Genomic DNA, 23,836 nt, shown 5'->3' with positions numbered 1-23,836 from the left:
GAAGCGTCATTACCCCTCACTCCACTGAAGAGGGGGTCATTATGGGGTTAGTGTGTTGGCAAGACTATTGTTTGGATGATGAATGCTGTTGGTGAGGGCTTTGGAGGAGAAATTAGTTATGTTTTTTCTTTTTGTCTACAAGAACATATCTGCACTGCTCACTCCACGATGCTTGAGGGCAAACCAAGAACAATTAACACAAGCAATGAGTGAAGCGGCTCGGTTAAAGCAAAGAGGGAATTCATGAAAAATAAGCAAATCACTGGGAATGTCAATCAGGACCAATGAAGTCATTACAAACACGGCTGTGCGATTCCAAGGGCAGTCCGAAAGGAAAACCGAAAAGGTTTCCAGTCAAACGCTGAAATCAGAGTTTGAGGAATGGACAAACACTCTAAACATCGGCCCTGCGGGGCCCGTCTCGTAAACTAAGAGCGACTGATGAGAAGTGAAAGGAGGATGATGTCACCCCATCACTTTCTCATACTCCCTATTTCTCTATTGGGTTATTTTTTTTTGCGACTACAAAGAGCTGACCCCAAATTCACTGCTAACACACAAAAACATGCACATGTGCACACACACACATGTACCTCAGACGATAATCCGTAAGGTCGAACAATGAGAGAAAACTGAGGCACATTTTCAAATGTCAGCATTAAATGTCAATTAAAAATTACAAGGGTGCTGGAAAAGGTAGGGTCTGAAGGGACTGACATTTTTTCTTTTTTGACACAACAATGTTTATCTGACCGGGCTGCAAGCTGACATGATGGGATCTACTTTGTCAGCTCCTTAATACACTCGGACAAGGCCGCCCCAGTGAATATCAATGAGAGACAGCCGAAGGCAGATATGTAAGGCTCCGGCTAACGCTAACCATCCAATCAGCCGGTCAGGATTGGGATATTTTCATCTACTCTCAACAATTGCCACGAGGAGCAAAGTGAGGAAGACAGAGGACCTGTTAATGCCATTTTTTTTAATCCAAACTAAGAAAGAACATTGACTTACCGGGGAAAATATGTATGATCTAAATGAGCCTTCCTTATCTTTAAGTTTGACTTCCTCATCAAGCGTTGTCTGGGAACAATCTGGGGCCTAAACAAAGCCTTTCATATCAACTTTATGAGTGGTAAAGAATGAGGCCTAACAAATATAGAAACTATTAACCATCTAGGTTGGACCTTTTCAAATCCACACCCCAATGGCTTTTAGTCCCTGACGTCAACAATAGTGGAAAGAAAAGTAGCTTTCTTCTGGAAAGAGGCCATTTCCAAATAAAACTATGTTACTCTGAGAAAATAAAACACACCATTGATTACGACCTTGACCTCGTCTCCTGCATTTTAACTGCTTAATGCTATCGGATGTCATCTCCCCTTGAAATCAAATAATCGCTCGCCTGGCAGCCTTGTGAGTGAAATCAGTAAAGCAGTCAGATTGATGTAGGCGCCTTTTTCTGAATTTGGACCCATTATTTCCCTATCGTTTCCTCTACAAAAACTGTTAGTTATTGCCTGAAATAGAGACTCACTCTGAATCATTTGTGGGATACACGAGAGTAAACCGTGGCCGGGTGCTGCACATGCACCACGGAGGAGAGACGGAGAGAGTCTGGCTGTGCCTGCGGTCTGGAACCTCCTGGCGCTCCAGGACCATGTCACAACACATCAGCTGGCTGTCACGGCTGAGGGGGGCCGGAGCCGCATTCAGGCAAATGGCGGCAGCGTGAGCGACTTTTCAACTCGGTGACTGGAACCCGGCACCGGGGGGAGGCGAGGAGCATGCGTGAATGACCCTTACTCTTCCTTCTGTGTGTGCGCCTGCACATAGCACATCTTTTTGCTTGGGTTAGAGAAATTGTTCATTTATTCACTGACAGAACTGTTGGACATGTTCAGCCTTTCGACATTTCTGAATGACTCCCAGACACATTCACACACCTCTGTTGCCCAAATGAGGATCAGACCACGAGGGTCTGTTCCTTTCCAAAAAGGTTCTCATGACAACAGATGCAACAGATTAATCGCCCATTTACCAGCTTCCCTTCCAAAACAATGTGTGTACTCTTGAAAACAATCCAGCTCACAAGGCAGACCCTCCAGACCGTAAAAAGGCCCCAATGACAGGAGTGGATGTGGAAGTAGTGTGGTGTGCAGATGTAGCACGTGGAAGTTCAAGTGTGGGGTTAGTGTGCTCTGTGCCAGGGAGGAAGCGGTTAAAGTTGTTTGTCTGAGATATGAGCTGCCTTTGTGATATTGAGGAAAGCGGATAGTGGTCAAAAAGGAGAAGTTATAAACAATACGCCAACTGGGAAAATAGCATAATGTGGTTAATAAAGATAAGCACATGAAAGCAGAATACAAAGTGGTGGGAATGGAGAGAAGACTCACCTGTTCCAGTAGCTCCAGAACTGCTCATTGAGATAGGTGCGGTGACTGTGGTCGTCTCCGAACGAGGCCTTGCTCTCGATCCAGTGTACGATGTGTCCCTCCACCGCTTTTCAGAGCCGGAAACACAGAGCAGCCCTCACAAAATCAATTACAAGCACAACACAAACACAAGCAAGATCCAGAAGGGACGTTTGACATTTCCTTTATCTTTTTCTCATCCACCCAAAATCTAAGAAAAGTTCCAACAGCTGCATAGCCCTCTTTGAAACAAGGTAAAAAAAAGCAGTTTTTCAGATGAAACATCCTTGTATAATGTTTATGAATACTAACCAATGGGAACCTCCAGGATGATATCTGGTGTTTTGTCGTAGCCCATAACTCTCAGTTGGTTTTCATCTACGGGAGATAAAGTACAGAATGTTGTACTATTCCTCAGACAAGTCCTGTTGCATTAATCACAGGCAGGTAACCTATCAACCTTCACCAAGGTCCAGGTAAGAAAAAAAATAAAAAGAAGAAAAAACCTGCTAGCAAAGCCAGCCCAGTAAAACCATTAACTACATCGGACACGTATTCGCTGTCGATGCACAAAAACCTGTAAAGCCCAGTTACAGAGCTGCGTTCCAGTTTGGCAGAGCTTTGTAAAATATACAGCAAAGGGGACGAGGTTGGCATTATAGCCTCTGTAAGTCTGACCCCTGCCTTCATAGGCCGCTGCCATTGTCCTTGACTTCTGGTGCGCTTCGGCCATTATCTCCACAACACCTGATTTCTCCATTAAATCTCAGGCTGACCAGGTCATTCAGTTCCAAGGGCCTTCCTCTTTGTCTCCAGCCAACCTCAACTAATGGGGCATGGATGGGAATTGAGGAGAGATAGAGGGTGGCGGTGTCACCGGTTGTGAGGGCGTAGCATCAGCCAAGGGGGGAGAAAGAGAGCCGAGTGAGGTCGGAAAGGCTGCCCCGGGGCCTGTGGTACAAAGGGGCATCAAGGGCGTGGTAATGTGGGTGTTAATGTGTATGTGGTGGGATGGGAGCCTCTATTCATACCTACTGGGCTGTTGACATTGTCGGGTGGCTCTGATCGCCTTTTTACATCACCTTTGATTAAAATTAATGGGGCATCCCCGCTGTTGGGTGGCTTATTTCCAATCCATTCATCAGATGGGGTGAGGCGGCCCGAGTGGCCCTTGTGCTGCTCGAGCTCTGACAGTTTTAGAACTGTCCTTTTGCACGGCTCGGAAAGAAAGGTCAGCACTGCAGGTTCAAATATATGATATGGTCTTAGTGAGAGAGGGAATGACTTTTATCCTCCATCACTCATCTGACCTAGGGGAGGGTGATGGGCCGGGGGTTAAAAACCCCGTCTCACAATTTCACACCTGGACACTCTACCTTGATTAAATATTGTTGGAACAAGATAATGGTATTAGCAAAGTAGAAGACAACAAATGGATAGTTGGGGGTAAAATATTAGAAACTATTAAAAAATAAATAAACCTAAACTTTAAATCCCCGGAGCAAATAATTGTTAAAAAAAGAATGGTAATAATAATATTTATGTTGATGGAAATAGACATGTTCCTAACGCTTTCTGTCAGGTGGTTGTTTCAGACATTAAAAATGACAAACATTAAAGCATGCATTTGAAGCTTTATTCTATAAATATTCATTGCATGCTGGTGCATCAGCATCCAACGATATTTAAAAAGCGCTTCTGGTTGTTAGCAAATCAATACGAGATAGAAATCCACTGCATCAGTCGTGTCCTGGCTGTCGTTTGCTAGACATACAAAAGGTCCACACACTGCCAAGACCAGATTGACTTTAGAAGTAGGACAAGATGGTAAAGTGACGCCTTACCCAGGAAAGAAAGGTTCCTCTCCTTCAGTTTGTCACAGAGGAGCACCTCATGCTCTTGGCCAATAGCGCTGAGGAAAGAGTCAAGGATTCCAACACGTAGCGATAGCAATATTTTATAAGGTGGCTGAAGGGTTAGCTCGTATTGTCTCAGCGTGGGATTAAGATGGAAAAAAAAATAGGTTACTATGGAAACCGCAATGTAAAATGTGGTTTACAGCGGTAGCGGATTTAGTGCACAGATGTGAGCTCCACTGCACATGTGTATGTTTGACTTCAGCTAAAGTTATGATTGTGCTGTTCTCTTCTACTCGGTTAATATGCAAAGCGAAAGCTAGGACTCTTTTTGCCGATTTGCCAATCCATGTTTCCTGAACAACCTTATTCCGTTGTAAAAATAAAAAAAAAGTTTATTACCTTAATTAGAAAGAAACAAATGTTTGGGGCTAAATAAATAGAGCACCAGGCTAGCTTCTCCACTCTTCCTCCAAAAATATTGAAGGAAAATGCTTTCAGAATAAATGCCATTTTGCAATAGAACACATTTTACAGAAAGGTGTTCTGCATTTAATAAAGCCATATCTCAAAACTATCTTTCCAAGAGAGAAAGTGGAAAAGCTCTTAGGCCATTATGCTGCCCTCACTAATCCCTCTCAATGGATTTAATTAATACATGCATTTCATGATTGACTCGACTGCATTCCTCTCACGCGAGGATGGAGCTCTTTCAAACCGCATAGTGGGGCGGTTATAATGAACTCTCTGTGGCGGAGTAACTGACTCGGAGTTGACACTGACGGCAGGACAGCCAAAGAAAGGTAAAAGAGGCGGCATGTGGAAGGAGGGTAGGGTGGGACAGGGTTGACTGGCTATGAACAGAACCAGCCGGGCCCCCCACACACAAGAAGGCTTGGACAGACAATAACATACAGACGTACCCATGTACACTCATTCAAATAAGTCTCCTCCCCCAGGAAACAGTTTGTTTGCTACCCAGCTGCTTGCCCTTAAATAGCTTGGACTCCAATTCTGCACTGTAGTCTAGGCCAAGCCTCTGTTAGATAAGAAGGAGTATTTATAGTTGGGATAAAGAAAAGGAAGGAAGGAAAATGGAGTGCAAATGAATTACACATAAATAATAAAAAACTCAAGTGCGATCAAAATGAATAGTTCCAATTGGACTGTGTGTGCCCAGAACTCTCCATGGTGCTGAACGGCATAATAATCATCAGGAGTAAATTAAATTAAATTAAAAAGGATTAAAAGAAAAAAAAGAAATCCGCATACAACATATATATTTCTTAAATTAAAGTAAAAAAACATAACTTGGGTCAACTTAAATACCAAATAAAAGAACACATTAAGCGCCAAAAGGCTTGTGAATGATGTATTTTCCCCTGTGTCATAGAACACAGTGTGATCACACTGTGTGCACATGGAGATGCATTTAGATCAGCCAATCATCTCTTCCTCCTCCTCCTCCTCCTCCTCTGCCTCACTCTCACTCCATCGCCTTCCAGCCGGCACACCGGTGATTGTGGGCAGGATGAAACACTTCCTCTGTGAAGCAGAACTTTTATGTCAGGTGATGCCAGACACATCACATCCCCTTCAATAGCTCCTCGTCAATTTCGGGGCTTAACATTTTATGGGATAGGATACTGTTTGATGCAGTCTACCAGCGGTCCATAACAGCAGTCATTTATTGTGCACTGAAAAGAGGGAGGGAGAAATATTATGGCGTACAAAAAGGGCGGGCGGGTGGAGATACAGCCCGCACAGCGGCGGGAAAGGAGAAAACACGGGAGATGCTGGCAGATTGGCGGGCATGACCGCCGGCTGTCACGTGACTTCATCAGCAAACATGAGCGGCTGATGCCGTCTGTCAGCCAGGTGGTTGAATAACACCCTAAAAACTCACTGTACCTAGGCGGGGGATTAGTAATATATTAATTGAAAAATAAAAATGTTCATAATCATTTTGATTAAAAATCACTCTTAAAACTATTAAAATGGTTTCCTGTAATATTTCAGTTTAAATACATTATTTCTGTAATCAACACTTACCTGGTAGATGTTTTTGGCCAAAATGGGGTCTGGAATTAATGACGGCTCCTTCAGCATGCTGTTGAGGACGGTTTTAGAGGCTGAGAACAAGACAAAGGCCGGAGAGGGATGGAAACAATAAAAAAAAAATAGATATATCAATCTTCAAACGCGAGTGACGACAAACATGTAAAACAATAATATTGTAATTGCAGTATTGAATTGAGAGCGAACACACCGGTAAGATACAGAGAAAGGACTTGACACACTGTAATTCACCATGCCACTGTGCAGTATTTCCACAGCGCTCCATTAGATGGCTGCTTGGTGTCTGTACAGATTTTCTATAGATAAATGTTTCAGTCCAGAGCACAGGAGCCCCATGTAGTTTATCTATGCTATGAACGCTGACTATTCTGCATCTCTCATCCTTATTCCTGCTCTACTAACATTATAAATCAAGAGAGGAAAGCCAGCCGGATTGATTCGCCGGTAGTGCAACAGCAAAAAAAGTCCTTAAATCATTTCTTAAAAAGATTTGGATTAAATGGATTGTATCATTGTGTGACGAAATGGTTGAGGCACGCCATTTTAGTGATACATGGTCCTGACAGACTTGCAGCATTGCCGACAATACAAGGAATGTTTCTATTCACATTTCAGGCATGAATGGTGCCTGTACCAACACTACATAGAGATCTCCAAGCTCATCTAATCAACTGTTCACAGTATATAACTGTTAAAAACAAGACGGCGCATGTGAAGATTTATAGAACAAATTGTAAAGAGATAGAAAAAGCCCAAATGAAAAAGGATTAATTGCACTTTACACTTACAAACACTGATTGGATCACAGAGTGTTTCTTTGATGAATCGAATTAATAAAATTGCACGTGTTAACCCTTAAGATCTTTAGTCTCGGCCGTCTTCCCCTTCGCATTTCTCTCACAGACATTCGTCCCTGAGAAGACGCTCACAGAGCGGACAAACCGTCCCTCATCTACCTTGAATGATGAAATGAAGAAGGACGGAGCGTATTCTGCGCTCCGTCCTCTCTTTTGGTTTCTTTTTTCTTTGTCTCCATCTCTCTCTGCCACCTCTCCTTTTCCCCCCCTGCTACCTCCTCTCTGTCTGAGTCTCTCCCAGCCACGTTACTCCCCCCTTCCTCCCTCCCTCCCATAACCTCACACTCCCTCTTAGAGCTGCAAGGCAAAGCGCTGTGCTTTATTTCTTTGCTCATTTTTCTCGGAGATTGGTACCTTCACACGCAGATCCATACCGGGGTCCTGTGCCGCGCAGGAAAGCGGAGAAGAAGGAGCGTTATATTTTCCCCTTGAGTTAGGACACCTCATGACAAATGATAATGGGTAATCAATAAAGCGGGAAATATGAGGCGGCAAACTTTATGAAGCCAGCAGACATATTACTCCCCAACAACACTGGTTTCCCTTAACAAAGTCACTACTCGACTGTGCCTAATAATCTGAAGGAAAATCAAAGGACCCGCAACCACATCAGCAATATTGGCAACTTATTCCACTTTAATGGCATTTTGATTGATTTTTCCCCTCTTCCTAATGGTCCTTTTATAGATTCGACGCTGCTTCTGCAAAACAGTGGTGTGTAATAAACCTCCCCGAAGGCAAACGGCAGCCATTAAAGCTCTTGTCTTACTAGCGCTCATAATTGGGGGGTTGACCACTACCACATTTTGATCTCTCACATAACACACACAAAACACACACTACCAGGACCGGGCCCGTCTCCCTCTCCCTCCTTGCCTCTCCAGCGCTTTGACATTTTTGGTAGATGGCCATAATAAGTGATAGGATCCCTTCCTGCTGCTCTTTTTGAGCGATGGGGTTAAAAATAGCCATAAAGAGGTGACCTTGGCGCTGACATTGTGGAATTTCAGCCAAGCATTGACCTGATGAAAATGGAAGGCCAGGCCGCTAATAAATCAGGATGCTTTTAAAATGAGTTTACCCTAATGCTCATTCATCACGGGCTGTAATGCCATTTGCAGGCCCCGGATTCGCTGCCGTGCACAAACACAGCAGTAAATAACAACAGGGCTCTTGCATCCCTCGCATGGCTGCAGCCTCCAACATCAGCATACATTTATTAAAGATGCCCCCGCCTTGCACGGCAGCACTCCTCTGTGACACCCTGAGCTCCTCTCTGCTGCCCCCCCCCCCCACACACACACACACACACACACACACACACACACACTGCTCTTTAAATACACAAACTCAAGGAGCACGTAGACACACACACACACACACACACACACGCACATAAAACATGTGCAGGAAAATAAAAAGCATAATCTGAAGAACACCAGACACAGGGAACAAAGCCCTGCAGCACGACTCTGCACCTTGTAAACATTCACCAAATTTACTATAATTGTCCCATGTTGGTATAAATTCTGACTAAAGCACTATATCACACCGTCAACATCTGAACAGAGAAAAGGAGAATAATAGATGTGAAATGCTACGCCTCCATTGGGATTCACTAAAGAAAACAGCCAGTGTAAACAAATCACAAGCCTGTTTTCATATGCAAGGTTCCAAAAACAAGATACACTATACGAAGCAAGGTAACGGCAACATCACCGTGGCTTTATTTCTCAGTGTGTACTGGTGTCATTTGTAACGACTCTTGCTTTCTCCATGAGGGTGTAAAAGTCATTATCTCAAAAAAAAAATGTTGCGAAACCTCATTAGATGGCAACATTTGTTGAGGGAGGACCGTAATAAACAATAACGGATGACGGACGTTATTGCCCCTGACACTGATGAGCAAGTTTGTTTATTAATTAAAAAAAAAACACTTTTTGCACGGGTTAGGGGGCGCTTATCCATTTCCTCCACATATACTCAGACCCCCCCCGATACTCCCCATGCACAAACCATTGAGCTGTGGAGGGGCACTCGTTCATCAAACTTCATGGAGCAAGGGGGAGACAGGTCCTGATAATGTGCGCCGCTAAAGCTGATTTTCCATGATGAATCTCGGAGCATATAAATTGGCTAATATCTGAAAACATTTACAGATACTAGAGGAATTGACTACTTGTGGGACATGATGGATGAGGCTCTGCGACGCTGGCGGACAGCTCTGCAAATCTCTGCGGCTGCCTAAAGCCCTCATTTGATTTTCCAATTTACTCCTTTTAAATTTATCCTCCCGCATTGAAAAAAAAGAAGATGAGAAAGAGAGAGAGAGTGAGATGAAGAAAAAAGTGTTTTTTTTAAATATCAGTGGCGGTGTGTAGGTGCTAGTTGATCACATGAGGTGGTATCTTCTGTGCAGGAGGAGCTCAGTCGCTGCAGAGGTTACTGGGGCAGAACTGATCTGCTTCCACCTGATTCTCCCTGATAGCGGTGAGATGAGACTCCACGGTTTGGTGTGTGTGTGTGTGTGTGTGCGTCCGTATGTGTGGGTGTGTGTAGCAGTATTAATAGTGGATCTGGGGAGGCTCTGCTATGGGGAGAGGCTTCCTAGGTCAGGCCATTAGACTGTGGCAGAGGCTGACTGCAGCTTCTCTGCTGAAAAGGAGTAATTAGTATACTTGTCAAGTGAAGTGTCACTTACCTCCCTTGCACCCGCCCCTTGCATGCATACACACACGCGCAGAAACACTCATCCTGCTTGTGCCTCCTTACTCCCTTCCTTCTTGCTAATGAAGTGCCCTTACGCTCCCTTTTTGAAAGAAAAAAAAAGCTGCATATACACCCCAGCAACACCCCAGCGGAGAGGGAGAAGAGAGGACCACTTGAAGACAAGAGAGGAGAAACCATTACAGCCGTAGTGGATACCAAAGTTGAGACTCTACTGGATGGAAGATAATACAATATTCAGTTATCAACACGTCTGATCTGCAAAACACTGAAGCTATTATGAATTCTGTCAGGCAACCAAAGGATCATAGTAGACACTAACATTCTCACAGTGTTAACATCAAACACAGGACATTTATAACCTGGCGCACAAGGCTTCCGTAAAAGGAATGTGACGATAAATCTTAAAGGCAGTCGAATCACATAGTTACAAAACATGAAGCTGAAATCTAATCTGGAGCTGGGCCTTGGGAAAATGGAAAAGGTCAAATAGCTAGCAAAATTGCCTCCTCAAAAAAAGTACGTCTAAATCTAGAGGCACATCAACTCCTGTCAAAGGAGGAATAGAGAGAAAGATGGAGAGAGGAGGAAGGGAAGAGAAGGAGCTCCCCCAATGGGAGGCAATACTAGGTGATATCTACAGACGTAGAGCTGGATTATACGGCAGTTCACAATATAACTACAGTTCACGCATAATTTGGATTAACATCAGTTTATGATATTTGTTCAAGTCAAACATCTGTCTTGTCAATGTACCTTTTTAAAAATGTTAACGTAATTTCTAATACCAACTTTTTTGCAGTTTTTCAGTTCAGTGTAGTTTTATACAATATAATTTCAGGTTCAGTTCACTTAAGTTAAGTGTTATTATCAAAACGAAGAAGTAATCAAAAAAAATCTTAAAAATTGTAGTATTTGATCAAAATGATAAATTCAACAATAATGAAAACATACATTTTACCTTACTGTTCTTGTTACGTGCCTAACCCTCATGAATTTAAACGCCTAATGTCTAATGTTTGCAACAGTCCATAACAACTATGAGAGACAAACATTGACGCTCTGAACGGGTTCAGATTTGCACGTATCAAGCGCAGCTTTCAGTGACCTGAAAATAGTGGGTATAAAAAGTGAAACGTGCCCACGTGACCTTTCCTCCTCTATCGCCCAGCCGGTTTCACGAGACAAAGAACATCATGGAGGTTGATATCATATTCAATACGTGATAAAACTGCTTTGAATGCATTGATTTATTTACAAGCGCCACCAGATAGTCTTTCATTCTGCGTGACTGATGCTCTCTCCGATACTTTTGCTGCAAGGAGCTGGGGGAGGGAGCTCGTTGGTGGCGTTGTCATGTTGAGGTAGTGGTAGTGGTGTGTGCTGCTAGTGTGAAGGGAGGGCAGGGGCGTGGGTGGAGGTGGTGGTGGTGTAGGGGAGTGTGGGGGGGGGCAACAACAAGGAAGCAAAACAAAACAAGGAAAGGACAGAAAACAATTTAAAACTCTGTATTGATCCAGCACTAGTGATTGTACATATATTCCACAGTCCCAAAGGCCCCATTCCTGTGTCTCTTAAATGCAAAGAGACAGAGAAGGGGAATAAAAAAAATAAAAAAAAACGATGGTACTAGGCAAGCCACTCACCCAGTTGGGGGTAATGTCCCTTATATAGAAGTCTATTGATCTTTCGCAATGTGCCTGCCAGCCCTCCCTCCCACTGGTCCGACAAAAACACACAAATACACACAGATACATGCACACTGGAGCGCAGTCTGGGACTGCAGGCGGCCATGACAGATAAACCTGACAGCTAATTGCCAGCAAAGACAATTATCCTTGCATTTTTTCATAATGGAAACACATTACCGGAGTCTAATATACACACAGGGAGATTGGACGATTTGACCGCACGGTCCACGCGGACAGCAATTAATTTGCGTAGGCCAAGTAGTTCATGGTGAGATCGCAGAGGAGCTCTGGCAAAACAAGTGTCACCCCCAAAGCAACCGACTTCCCAGCTGGCAGCATTGGGAAGGTACACGGCCATAATGACATCATGGTTTGCAAATAGTAGGTCTAATTATGTAACCTGAAAAAAAAAAGAAAAGTAGAGATTTATCGATCTTGTGCTTTCTTACCAGCGCGTGGGCTCAGTTAGCCGATTTGGATCTATGATTGCCCTGTAAAAGTCATCTAGATTCTGCGAGATCACCCTCCACAAGCAGACGACCTACAACCATGACATCACCCGCACGCCCGCAAATGCTGAGATACTGCAAGGCCGCAGCTCGCTTTTGGAATTAAACAACGATCATCCGGGACGGTTTCATCAGCTACAGATCTGTTCTGTGCAATAATACGGGGTGTTTTCACTGTATGGAGATGGAGGGATGCAGCGTGCTATTATCTGAGACGGAGTGCTTCTGCTGGATGAATGCCCTGTTCTACAAGCCGCTCAGACTAGTATTTTGACAGGCACTGGATAACGGTGGGTCCAAAGCAATCACATCTGTGACTTTGACGAATGGCTGTGCTGTGGCGAAGTTGAAAATAACACACATCCACTTTAATCTCTGTCTTGATTAAATTGGAATCACGTCTTTTTTGACATAACGCGTTTCATTCTCGAAGTACGGACTACTGGACAGACACACACACACCTATATATGGAATCATGTATGCATATTCCTGTGTGTGTGTGTGATTCAATTGCGGAAAATACATATTTTATTAAAAGGTGTTAATCCGAGTGTAGAAGGACTATTTATATTCACACAGTATCTGGACATTCTCATTGACGTGTTCAACAAAAATATTTGCATCTGGAGTTCTGTTCTCCCGCAGCGTCTCCGTCAGCACTTCCAAGAAATGGTTTGCTTTTCCTGCCACACTTTTCCTCAACTCAATTTCTTTTGAAGGGCCAGAGCGGGGACACGGAGAGGGAAGCAGGGGATGACGAGGAGGTAGGGGGGGGGGGGGGTGGACGGATGCATTGGGGGATGAAGGAGGGTGAGGAAAGAAATCAGTGGTGTTATAAATAACACTGATGAGGTGAGCTAGAATTGATCCACACTGCAGTTGAGAGGTGGGTGGTCCTCCCAGTGCTTAATTGCCAGTCATGTGCCCTGGGATGCAGCTACTACTAAATGTGGTCTGTCTCTCATTAGGCTCGGACAGGCTGAAAATACAGCAGCTAGAACTGGAATTGGAACTCAAACAGAAAGAGATTCAAAAGACAAAGTGCTACAATTAAGACTGATGGGGGGGAATGATAGAAAGGGAAGAGTGGGAAATGGAAGAGTGTTACTCACGCATTTCACCCTCAGGGCCCTGAAGGAACCTTTCCAGGATGATACGAGCCATCAGTGCAGGAGACAGATCCGCCTTTGCATGGATTGGACGAGACAAAATATAGAGAGAATTTGCATTATTAAAGAAAACAGATTCCGCATTACGGGGGAATTGTTCATTCGAAAACATTTGGACAATCGCTCCATTTATAAACCTTCAGACTAAATCCCACATATCTAGTTGGCAACGGGAACATATTTCAAAGAGCCGAAGAAAAATACGGCACAGACATTACACGGCCAGTCTACCTTTGCCCGATGTCACGTAAATAATAATGATTGTAATGGCTCTAAATGATATTATTGCGGTTCCAAACCTTGACCCAAGTTTTGACAATCCCTGTGCAAATTGTTCATTGACAGCGTTTGCTCTGCAATAACCTTTTCCCACAGGAACAAGAGTCCACCAATTACAACGCCAAGCTACCCGGCGGAATGGCCTTCGCCTCTGTCAGACGGACGAGCCTAGTGTCTCTCATCTGGTATGAAAAAGCAGCACACACTGTGCCCGGGCGAGAGACAGTGGAGCGCTTTAATCATGGGATGATCAGCGAGGCAAAACTCCAGGAATCAACGGGACACGCCGGAGGGACTGTGAGAATGCAGACTCTTAATAGGGAGGGTAGAACCTGTGGCTGCAGCGCACTTTGAACACAAAAGACACCTTGAGAGGTGTGCAATGTTTTTATTTTGAGTGCGGGGGAGATGCCCTGACAGGTAAGGGAGAACTAATTGACTGATACCAAAAGGTGTCTATCTGGCCAGTTTCTTCAAAGCACCATGGCTTCTCACACACAAGAAACTACCATGAAAAAAAAGAAACTGCTACAGATCATTTATTTTATTATTTAGTTAAATTAACAGGCATCGTCCATTAAAACTTACTACGCTTTAAAAAGAAAAACCAAGGGAGCAAATGTGTTTTTCAAAAGCATCGCATTTCGATTGCAAATAATAAGACGCATTAATTTATTCACGGCATCTTCAGTGTGGAATGGATTAAAACATTGCTTGAAGACAAGCAATTGCTAGCCGGCTCGTTATGAAACAAAACGTTCTCGCAGCTAAAGATGATTTTTTTTTTCTCGGTTTAGCATAATTGGCTACCAAAAGTGAATTTGCCTGTAGCCTGTAGTGGGAATGGAGTGTTTCATCTTTTCTCTGATGCTTCCTGGTAACGCTGGAAGCGGAGAGGCTTCTGTCTAAACAATGTCTTTTCACCTGCAGTGGTATTAGTTAACAACTCCATTATATTGAGAGAAAGCGGCTTCTAAAGAGGCCAAACATGTCAATAATAATATATATAAGTGGTGAAGGTAAGAATTTAAATCTTCATTAAGACCTGTAATGGCGTTTTTAAATGTAGCATTTGTAGCCTGCAGCTACTGTACCTCCCTTTCCTCTCCCCAACCCTCCTCATTTTCCCCTTTCTTCTCTACTCTCAATCTTTTCCTCTCTGTGCTTGTTGGCCTGCTCTCTATTCACACCTTTGGATAATGAGAGAAGAGCATCAGATGCAAGCTGACACATGAAAAATGGCAACATTACCGACGCTGGCCCAGCCTGAATAAGAACCACCTGATTAGTTCAGGTACCTGCATCTCCCTAATTTTCATATTAATCATGAGTCCATCTATGTTCTCAAGTCAGACTGCGGCACTTCACGAGTTTAACATGTAACTAAGATTCACAGAACCTTGAATCCTTCCCAAAACAATGGATTTTCTTCAGTATATATATAAATTATTTTTTTTAATTACCCCCCAAAGCTAATGGGTGTAATTTACTTAACTGCCCTTTTATAAAACCTGTATGTTTAGGTAACCTTAACACAAAGCTTCACATAAAGCCTGCAAAAAAATAGCAAATGTGGAGTTTAAGTCCTCATTCATTGGAGACATTGTAAGGGGGGGGGGGGGCATGAATAGTTTTCATCATTGTTAATCATTTCCCTCTGTTGGAGATATATTGTCTCATAAAGGGATGAAACTACATCAATTAGCGGTCTGGGAGACCATGAGTGCTTGGTTTAAATGTTAAGTAGCATATTAAAATGACAGTTAAATGGTTCACAGACAGTTATCTCGGAGCTGAATTTAATCCTTTGGAGAAAAAAAAATCATGTGTCAATTAAATGGAGAATGAATAATGGCAGTTAGCTTTGAGGTGCCACTAATGCATTTGAACTACTCTGATTTTAGATTAAAAAACCCTCAAATCTCGTTGTGTGGTGTGAACACAAACACTCAAATCTACATTCATATATTTTAAAATTGTACGCAGCTTATTCTAACAACCAAAATAGGAGAAAACACAAAGACTAACTATGTGTTTAAATGACAAACAAATTAAATAAAGATAGATGTCAAAAACAATTCAGTATGTTTGAACAGTAGATTCTAACTAAAATGATAATTTACTTAAGAACAGAGTATAACTACACTAGCGGCCAAGTAGACATATTCTATTTGTCATTATAATCTTGGTGGTTAGAACTTGCAGAGACATCAACCAGAGGACAAATCCTGCAGTCACCACCGAAGGTAAACAAGGGCTGAATAGAAGAATTAACCAATGACCCAGCCCTCACCTGTCCGCAGTTTGGGACGACTTTGTCTGAAGTGAAATTTAAAGAATAACATAATAAAACACAAAAAGTATTTCAACATCTGCTTAATGGAGGTGAGGGATAATTATATTAAATAATTGATAATGGAGCAGACCAATTTACCAATTTTAATAATGACTAACAGCCATGGGAGAAAATCCCAAACTGCATCCAATTTCTATCGTTCTATTTATAGAAACAAAGTGGGCATCAATTGCAAGGAACTATTTAGTTTTTTCCAAAAATGCTATAAGAAAAGAGAAGAGAGAAGTTTGTGTCATTACCTTATTGGCCAATTCCAGCAGCACGGGAGCAGCGGGGTGTGCTTTTGCTCCACTTAGATACCTTTATTACAACAAAGCACAACAACAGCAGTGAAAAGAAAAGGCCCACAAAAGGCAGACAGAAGGGTCGAGGGGACAAGACCAGGCTAGCCAAGACATGCTAATGTCCCTGATGACTTTGCCCTAGGTGGCATATGGCAGGCCCGTTGCGGTTAAAACAGCACTGCTTGAAGGGATTCAAATTTCCTTGAAGCCAGATGATGGTGATAGTTAGTTAACCCCTGCCGCCCCAAAAAGCCTTTCTTCCCCCGCCAGCTGAAACTGCAGCTCCCCTCTGATCTTACCCAGATCGTCTCGGAGGTTTGTTGTTGTAAGTGGATTAGAAGTGCATTATCCAGCCTTGTTTTCTCCAGAACAATGGCCTAATATGCTAGATAAAGGCTAATTGCAATATGCAAAGAGGGTCCCCCCCCCCCCCTAAAGCCTGTTTCTCCTTTTTTCCTTTTTTTATTTATCCACAGTCATTGAATTATAGATAATCACGGCATCATAAGCCTGTGTAAGGCAAATGTCCAACGGCTGGTTATATATTTATTTATTTTTGCTTTCAATTTGACACGGAGAACAGAGCTTTTGCTTAGCAGGTGCAAGTGGAGGTCTGGAATGAATCCTGAGGGTGGTGATTTGTTTGGGGGAGATTATATCTGTCATGGTGGCCCACCTACTCGATGACTCTGGCCAGTGCCTTCCACAGTCACGGGATGGTCCAGACAAAGAGAGCACACAAGAGCGGGAGACGGATTGAAAAGAAAAAAAAATCAAATAGAAAAATAGTGATGGAGAGAGCAAAATGAATACAACACAAAGTAATACAGTACCTCTGGTAGTGGCCGTCGATAACTTCTGGTGCATGGTGTCTCGAGAAAGTTCGTTTGGTTCGTTTCTTTCAAAGAAAAATGTAATAATGCACGTGATATTAATAATGTTTATTTCCGTACAATTCTATTATTTACATTGCTTGGAGGCTAAAGCTTTAGCTTTACATTTTCCCAGTTTACCTAAATAGAATAAAAACGCAGACTGGCTCGGCTTTGACTCCTCTTTCATGCGCTGTTGTATATAAACAAGTGCAAAAGATCTCAGGTCACAGTGATTTAATTTCAATAACTTTGCTGGGGGGAAAAAAAAAAGCTTGCCAAGACAACCTTGTTTAACCCCAGCCCCCTCTCCCCCCTCACTCCAACCATGTATTCATTTCCCCTTTTTCGATCAAACAATGACCCCATTCCAGGCAACCCTGACATTTCCATGCAATTCAATTGCAATCTCCCGCGAGAAGGAGGAGGACAAGGGATAAAAGAGGAAGAGCATTGGTTAAAAAACAACTTATTTAAAAACTACCACACGCAGAAAATGTAATTCCACCGAGACAGGCAGTGTGACTGACACCTGTCAGGAGGATGATAAATGACTCCATTTTCTGCCTGTGCTGCCTTCTGCCACTGGCGGCAGCGCCCATTTATCATCATCCGCTGTCAGCCGTGGCAAGCGGCAGTGACAGTGCGAGTCAGCAAACATTTAGCACACGCAGCCGCACTACACAGGGAAATTATTATTGTCAGAATAATAATGGTTTAGCATAATTTATTACAGGTCCACCAAATAAGCAGGGGCTAGATGTTATTAGACAGATGGATGGGAAGGCTTGGCAGACATCCACCGAGGCTCAGGCATGGCCCTCAACGTGAACGTGAGGAGGTGGTGTGGGGGGGGGGGTGGAGCTGGAATAAACAGGGGTATGGTAAGAGGGGGCGGGGGGGGGGGGCTTCCTCCAAACCAATCAGAGAGCTGGCAGTTCAATTACAAAGAAATAAAGGGACATTCATCATTCAATTAGGCACCTGTCAGGGCTCACAAAGGAAGAAAACTTCTAACCTGGTACTCCAGGGAGAAGATGCTCAGAAGAGTGGACTGCGAGTGACTGGAACAAATAAAAGAAGGACAAAGTTAATTACCAGAGTGCATTGCACAGAGACAAAGGGAGAGGAGGGGGGCTTCAAAGACGGGGCCAGCTGCCCTGTAATCTAAAAGAACATGAAAACAAGTGTGGCAAAGTTGTTCCAGATGAACACCTCTGACAAAGGATTCCTTCCACCGTGGTGTGGGGGTGGGAGGATGGGGAAGGTTGGGTGTTGCATGAGAGATCAGAAGCCGTTTATTACTCTGTTCTTTCACACATACCGTGTTCCTCCACGCCCGCGTTCATTCAATTAAAACCCAAACTAAATATGGCAAAATTGCAGGAAAATGAACGATGTCTCTTGCGATCGACCACTGTGGGATTGTGCATTTGTTTGCGGGAGCGGTGTGGCGATGCAGAGGTGGGAGAAAGTTTTCAAGCTTCACTGTCAGAGCACACGAACCCTTCAGGGGCACTCGCACTGCAACTGATGGGCTTTGAAAATGGAAACTTTCACTCCAGGAAGCTCGGGCACCGAGGAGTCGCTCAATCCCGCGGGTCGCCATGAGTTCCGTACGACTGTCACTAGTCAATGACAAGCAACCGGCAGAGAGGCAAACCTGGGAAACAGGCAGCTCCAACACTGGTACTCGCAGACCCGTTGATGCTCCTCTCCAACTTTCTCTGCATCATTTGGGTCGAAGATATTTAAAGCGGTGACGGATATTATCGTAATCTACCCTGCATGTCATTGGGAAAACAAACCACACATCCAGTAAGGGTCAACCCTCGCATTCACAAAGTGCTCTGCGGCGGCCTTCGGTGGTTTTGTGTCTGCTCCCGGGAAACACTTGATCGTGAAATGTAATGGACTTTTCATCGGGAGCCACGTGGGGAGGGTGTTTAAACACTGACGAGAAGCCCAAGCTTGAAATATGCATTGAAATATCGAGTCCACATAGTGTAGGTTGTCAACATCTATCCCTGTAAACGTTGATATGTAAACAAATATTTCAGTCTGGAGTCTCAGCCAGTGACCGTATATTAATAAAAACATTTCAACCACAGGAATAGTTTTTAATTGCTTGCCCCAGCAAAGACGTTGTGTTGGGTTCTCCAGATTCCACTTTTAAGAAGGGTTTTACTGCTTTGGGTGGAGGACAGCTAATTCTCAACGCTCTGGACCTCGACCCATCAAACAGACGAGCCTAGTCTTGAGTCTTGTGAAAGAGTGAATGGACAAATGTTTGAAGCAACGCAGAAGAGAGGGGGAACTCTCACTGCTACCTCAGCATTCATTTACAATGACGCTTGGGGACATAGGGGCCAGTGCAATTAAGTGGCCCATTAAGTGGTCAACTGTCAACATGTGGACACTTAAGGGAGGGGAAAAAAAATAATAAAAGAAAATTCTTCCACACTTCAACCTTGCACCTGAGCATTTCAACAACATTACGGCTTATTGTTGGCATGGGACCATCGGGATGGCCGTATAGGAACAGACATCTGTTAGGTTTTAAATGGATTACTCTCTGTAATAAGCATGATTACCGCCTAATTGCTAAATCTATACCCTGTTAACTTTAAAGGGACATAAACTGCTCTAAATATCTGGGAAAACATATCGGTTTCAAAAATACTAAAAACTTCAGGGAGTTTAGCTTTTTCTTTCTTACCTCAATCCGTTTTTGCCGACATCAAAACTGGACAAAGGCGAGAGGAAAAGTCCTGATATGGACGATTAGATCAAGATTTTTTTTAAATTGCAGAGAAATGTAATAAGATGAGGGCGAATACCTGGAACAAAACCAAGAGTTGTGCGCATTTTATAGGTCGGTAGAGTTTTTCAATCGCACTGATCTTGTATAATGTTTTTTTCTCTTTTCTATTAAATTTGCATTGATTAAATGCAATCTGTTCTCTCCTGACCCAGTGTTCTCACTTCATGCTTAAATACGGATTCTCACAATCTGATCTGCCTGCTGCACAGTAGATGTAACGCATCCACCAGCTTGCCTCATAATACCAGCATTATAAGCTCTCGCTCTTCTTACTGGGTATAAATATAAATCAACTAATACAAAATATTCCAAAACCAGATCAATCCCTCTCTGCCATTTTTGGGCAGCATTTTATTTAGATTGGTGCACATTGTGAGAAGGGATTTCTATATGAAACATATATGATATTTACATGTAAGACAAAGATAACAAGGTAATGCATCTTATAAAAATGTAATTTATTTGAAATAAATGCCAGATCAGATAGTCTGGGAGAACTCTAAAGGTATCTGCACATAAGAGGAACAATTTATCTGTGAGACGTCTTTGCAAACAAAGAAGTTCATCAATCTCCTAATTGTTTTGCCTGCTTTATTGTATATATTATAACTACAAAAGATGTTTGATAGTTGGGTTTCAAACCAGTGTTACATGGTTGAAATGTCTAAACGCAAACAAACAAACATTCCAGTGATTCTCTGACACTGAAGCACATCTTTACATTGACCTTTATGTGGGTTAGAAAAAACTAAAACTCTCCCCCACTTGGATACCATTTAAAACATGGAGAAACAGACGGTTGGGAGACAGAAGAGCGGTTAGGGAATCATTCACTCTAAACCTAATTACCCTTCCTCACAACATAAGACAGAGCATTAATATGAACTGGCACCCAAAATAGTAAAGCAGCAGATTAAATTAAAAACAATTAGGGACTTTCACTTTGTCACTGGGCTGGTATGCTTGTCTGGCCAGTGCTTTAGGCTCTATTAAGTTAGGCTATCCACTGGTTATGAATCTGACACACTCGTGTTCGAATCTCCTCGTGCATTCAGAGTGTGCCTGAAGCATTCAATAGAAGGCAGTAGCACAAAATCCCATCCACCTAATTAATAGGAGATGGGGGGGAAATTCCAGCGATCAATTAAATTTTAAATCTTCCTATTTGCCAATAATGAATCATAAACAATAGATGTCATTTAGGTAATGAAAGCCACCTGGCTAATGACATTGGTATCATATGCTGTGACAGTATCGAGCATTTGGTGGATCTGCATGCAGAGAGTGTTGCATGGTGCGACTCTTCAGGGCATGGAACTGGCTAATTAAGGCGTAGCACATATTTTTACTAATGGTGATGAAGCCATTCAGACAAGGAAGGGGAATGACACGGATGAAAAGGTTCACTCTGGCAAAGTGTATGGATGCATCGCTTCGTCTCCACACCTGGATCTATGGTTTTCCACTCCGTATCACTTAGCTTGTTAGCTAACGTTACCCTAGCATACCTGGGATTCACACATCATTTTGTTTAAGCAAGGTCACTGACAGTAAAATATTATGTATTTTCCTATGGATCAATATTTTGTAAAGTGAAAAACAGCTGAATGTGGGTTAAACACGCTGGATATGCAAATGCTGCTAATTGCGCATGCTGATAGGCAAAATGCTAACATCTGTTTCTCAGCTAAGCCTACCGTCATCAGCACCAAAACAAATGTGTACCAAAAAGGGAATCTTTACGCAGTAATGTATAAATGTGATGTATTGTGACAAGGGATAGAAACAAACAAAAATCTCAGTGTGTCATGTAGCTTCATACAAATACTTGCACAATGAGCACACGTGTTTACAGTTCAAATTCGTTTTACTTCCTCCCCCTTCCAAAACAACTTTAAAGCTTTTTTCCCATTACATTCATGGTATTTACTACAGTTGCAGCAATGCATACTTTCTTTTTTGTTGTTGTTAGTGTGCATGTAATGGACAAGAAACAAACAGTATACTAAATATTGTATTTTCACCATAACTGAAGAAAGATTTTGTGGAGAAAATTCCACTACATCCCCAACTTTCTCTGCAGAAGGCCAGAGCCGCAGACCTACAGGCCTGGGGGGGGGACTGTGGATGGAAATGGCTCTAGCAGAAGCGAACCAAGGTATCCTACTCCCTACAATTTTCCTAATAGATGAAAAACGTGACCTCTACAAAGCTCTCTACGCGTTATTACAATCTTTAAAATCTCTGTCTGCTGAGGTACCCGGAGATGTCAGATCTGTTGTGTAATGGTGGCGAAAGGAGCGGGAAAGGCCCCCACAATCACCACCTTAATTGTGATTCCACTTGAAAGCCGGAGGTCTCCACGACTCTCCGGGTGACAAAACATGTTAAAACGATCATTTTCCGTAGCCATTGTTAAAGTGCAATTATTGTCACCGTTCGCTTCTGCGAATTCTCGTGGAAATCGAGAATGAGGTCCGTGTTATCTGTCAAGTGGCCGGCGTCCACTGGTCTGGCAAAGAAACACATTACGCTGACCAATTGCCTTCTCCCCCAAGCGTGGCTGGGGAACTTGTACCATTCTGGGCAATTTGTTTCATTCTTCTTTTGCAATTGATCCCAGTATGCAAAGAGAACCCGGGGCCAGAGACTCGACCACGGCTGCCCCGCTGAACTGCGCTGCTCCTACGCTGCAGGTTTCCCTCTGTGGGCGTTTAGCTACGGGGAGGAGGGGGGGGTTGTTAAGGGACGACGGCGAGAAACACCGTGGAAATTACAATGATCGTCCTCACAATAAACTACATTCCTGTGTCAATAATACCAACATGTTATTCGGTCTTGCCATCCAATGAAAAAAATAAAGAGTAACATGGTTGCTTAGCTCAGGGTTTTTTTTAGCCCAATGAGTGGGAAAGGCTTTACAATCTACTGTACCGAGCGTGCTTGGACAGCGTCCCTAAGATATGATGAGAAGGTAGTCCTTCATGGGCTTCCTAATCAAGTAATTGATTGCATCTATTATTCATAGACTCCTTAGCCTGCCATGAAGTTGTGAACTTAGCACAGCTTCGCTTCTTTCTGCATTTCTCTTCTTGGACCTCATTCATCCCTTCACCCGTTCCAACGCTCGTCTAACCACATAAAGCTGTGGAATTAGTTTGCCGTCGTCTCAGCCTGCAAGGGTTGTGGCCCTAAGCTTCAACTGCCAGTTTGTGTTTCGTTCAAAATGGGGGACCAGGAGTGTGAGGCCGGCGCACCGGAGGCCGTCCGGGCCGCCCCGCACCCCCTCCCCCCCAGGGTGTCAGGGGATGTCATTGCCACTTCCAGGGTACAACAACAACAAAAAGTATCGCATCTTCAAAAGAGACTTAAAATCCTAAATTTCAATTTTCAGTTAAGTTTATTATGTTGTTATTTTTAAGAATGAATATAACAATGAAGGTGTTGATAACTGTGCTGTTTGAGATTAATTCATTATCTGATTTGGGGAAATGGAATTTGACACAATATTCTGAAACTGAATTGGGGCATATAAGTGTGAGTCAACAAAAGAGACACATAAAAAATCACTGTAAATGAACTTCACGCACTGTAAATGCAGTGCTTGTAAATAGTTTCATAAAGAGTAAAAAATATATATATATATTTGAAAATACACAGATTCATCTGAAAAGTCAACTAAAAACAATCATAGAATCTGATTTTTTTTTTTTAACTAATGAGCTACAAAGTCTAACTAAATGTATAAAGAGCTTCACAGTTTAATGCATCGCGCCTGTTATCAAATCCTAAGCTTTATCCGGCATGTAAAAACAACAGCCACAATAAATAATCAATGACCAAGTCCCCAAGCTTCGTCCCGGGTCTGGATATTACCATCAAAAACAAAGTGTCTGCAGCCAAGAAATCACCATATCA

General features: G+C 43.0%; 1 protein-coding gene across 8 annotated transcripts in view; it reads right to left on the bottom strand.

The window, feature by feature from the left end:
• Positions 1 to 23,836, bottom strand: part of cdin1 (CDAN1 interacting nuclease 1) — a 49,638-nt gene that overhangs the window by 22,044 nt on the left and 3,758 nt on the right. For 3 of the 8 annotated variants that reach the window (XM_078089587.1, XM_078089589.1, XM_078089588.1), the window contains 10 exons: positions 18,113 to 18,158; positions 17,056 to 17,120; positions 16,903 to 16,922; positions 16,178 to 16,238; positions 13,247 to 13,319; positions 6,323 to 6,402; positions 5,918 to 5,967; positions 4,259 to 4,326; positions 2,727 to 2,792; positions 2,397 to 2,502 (listed from right to left, as the gene is read on the bottom strand). In XM_078089587.1, the coding sequence (XP_077945713.1) occupies positions 2,397 to 2,502; positions 2,727 to 2,792; positions 4,259 to 4,326; positions 5,918 to 5,967; positions 6,323 to 6,402; positions 13,247 to 13,319; positions 16,178 to 16,238; positions 16,903 to 16,922; positions 17,056 to 17,120; positions 18,113 to 18,158 (635 nt within the window). Of the gene's footprint in view, positions 1 to 2,396; positions 2,503 to 2,726; positions 2,793 to 4,258; positions 4,327 to 5,917; positions 5,968 to 6,322; positions 6,403 to 13,246; positions 13,320 to 16,177; positions 16,239 to 16,898; positions 16,923 to 17,055; positions 17,121 to 18,112; positions 18,159 to 23,836 lie in introns of all 8 variants that reach the window. The other 5 variants (XM_078089584.1, XM_078089586.1, XM_040199813.2 and 2 more) reach the window with 3 other exon arrangements.

Source organism: Gasterosteus aculeatus, chromosome 15 (assembly GCF_964276395.1).
Source record: "Gasterosteus aculeatus chromosome 15, fGasAcu3.hap1.1, whole genome shotgun sequence".
Taxonomy (NCBI): Eukaryota; Metazoa; Chordata; class Actinopteri; order Perciformes; family Gasterosteidae; genus Gasterosteus; species Gasterosteus aculeatus.
This window is presented reverse-complemented; position numbering and strand designations above follow the sequence as displayed.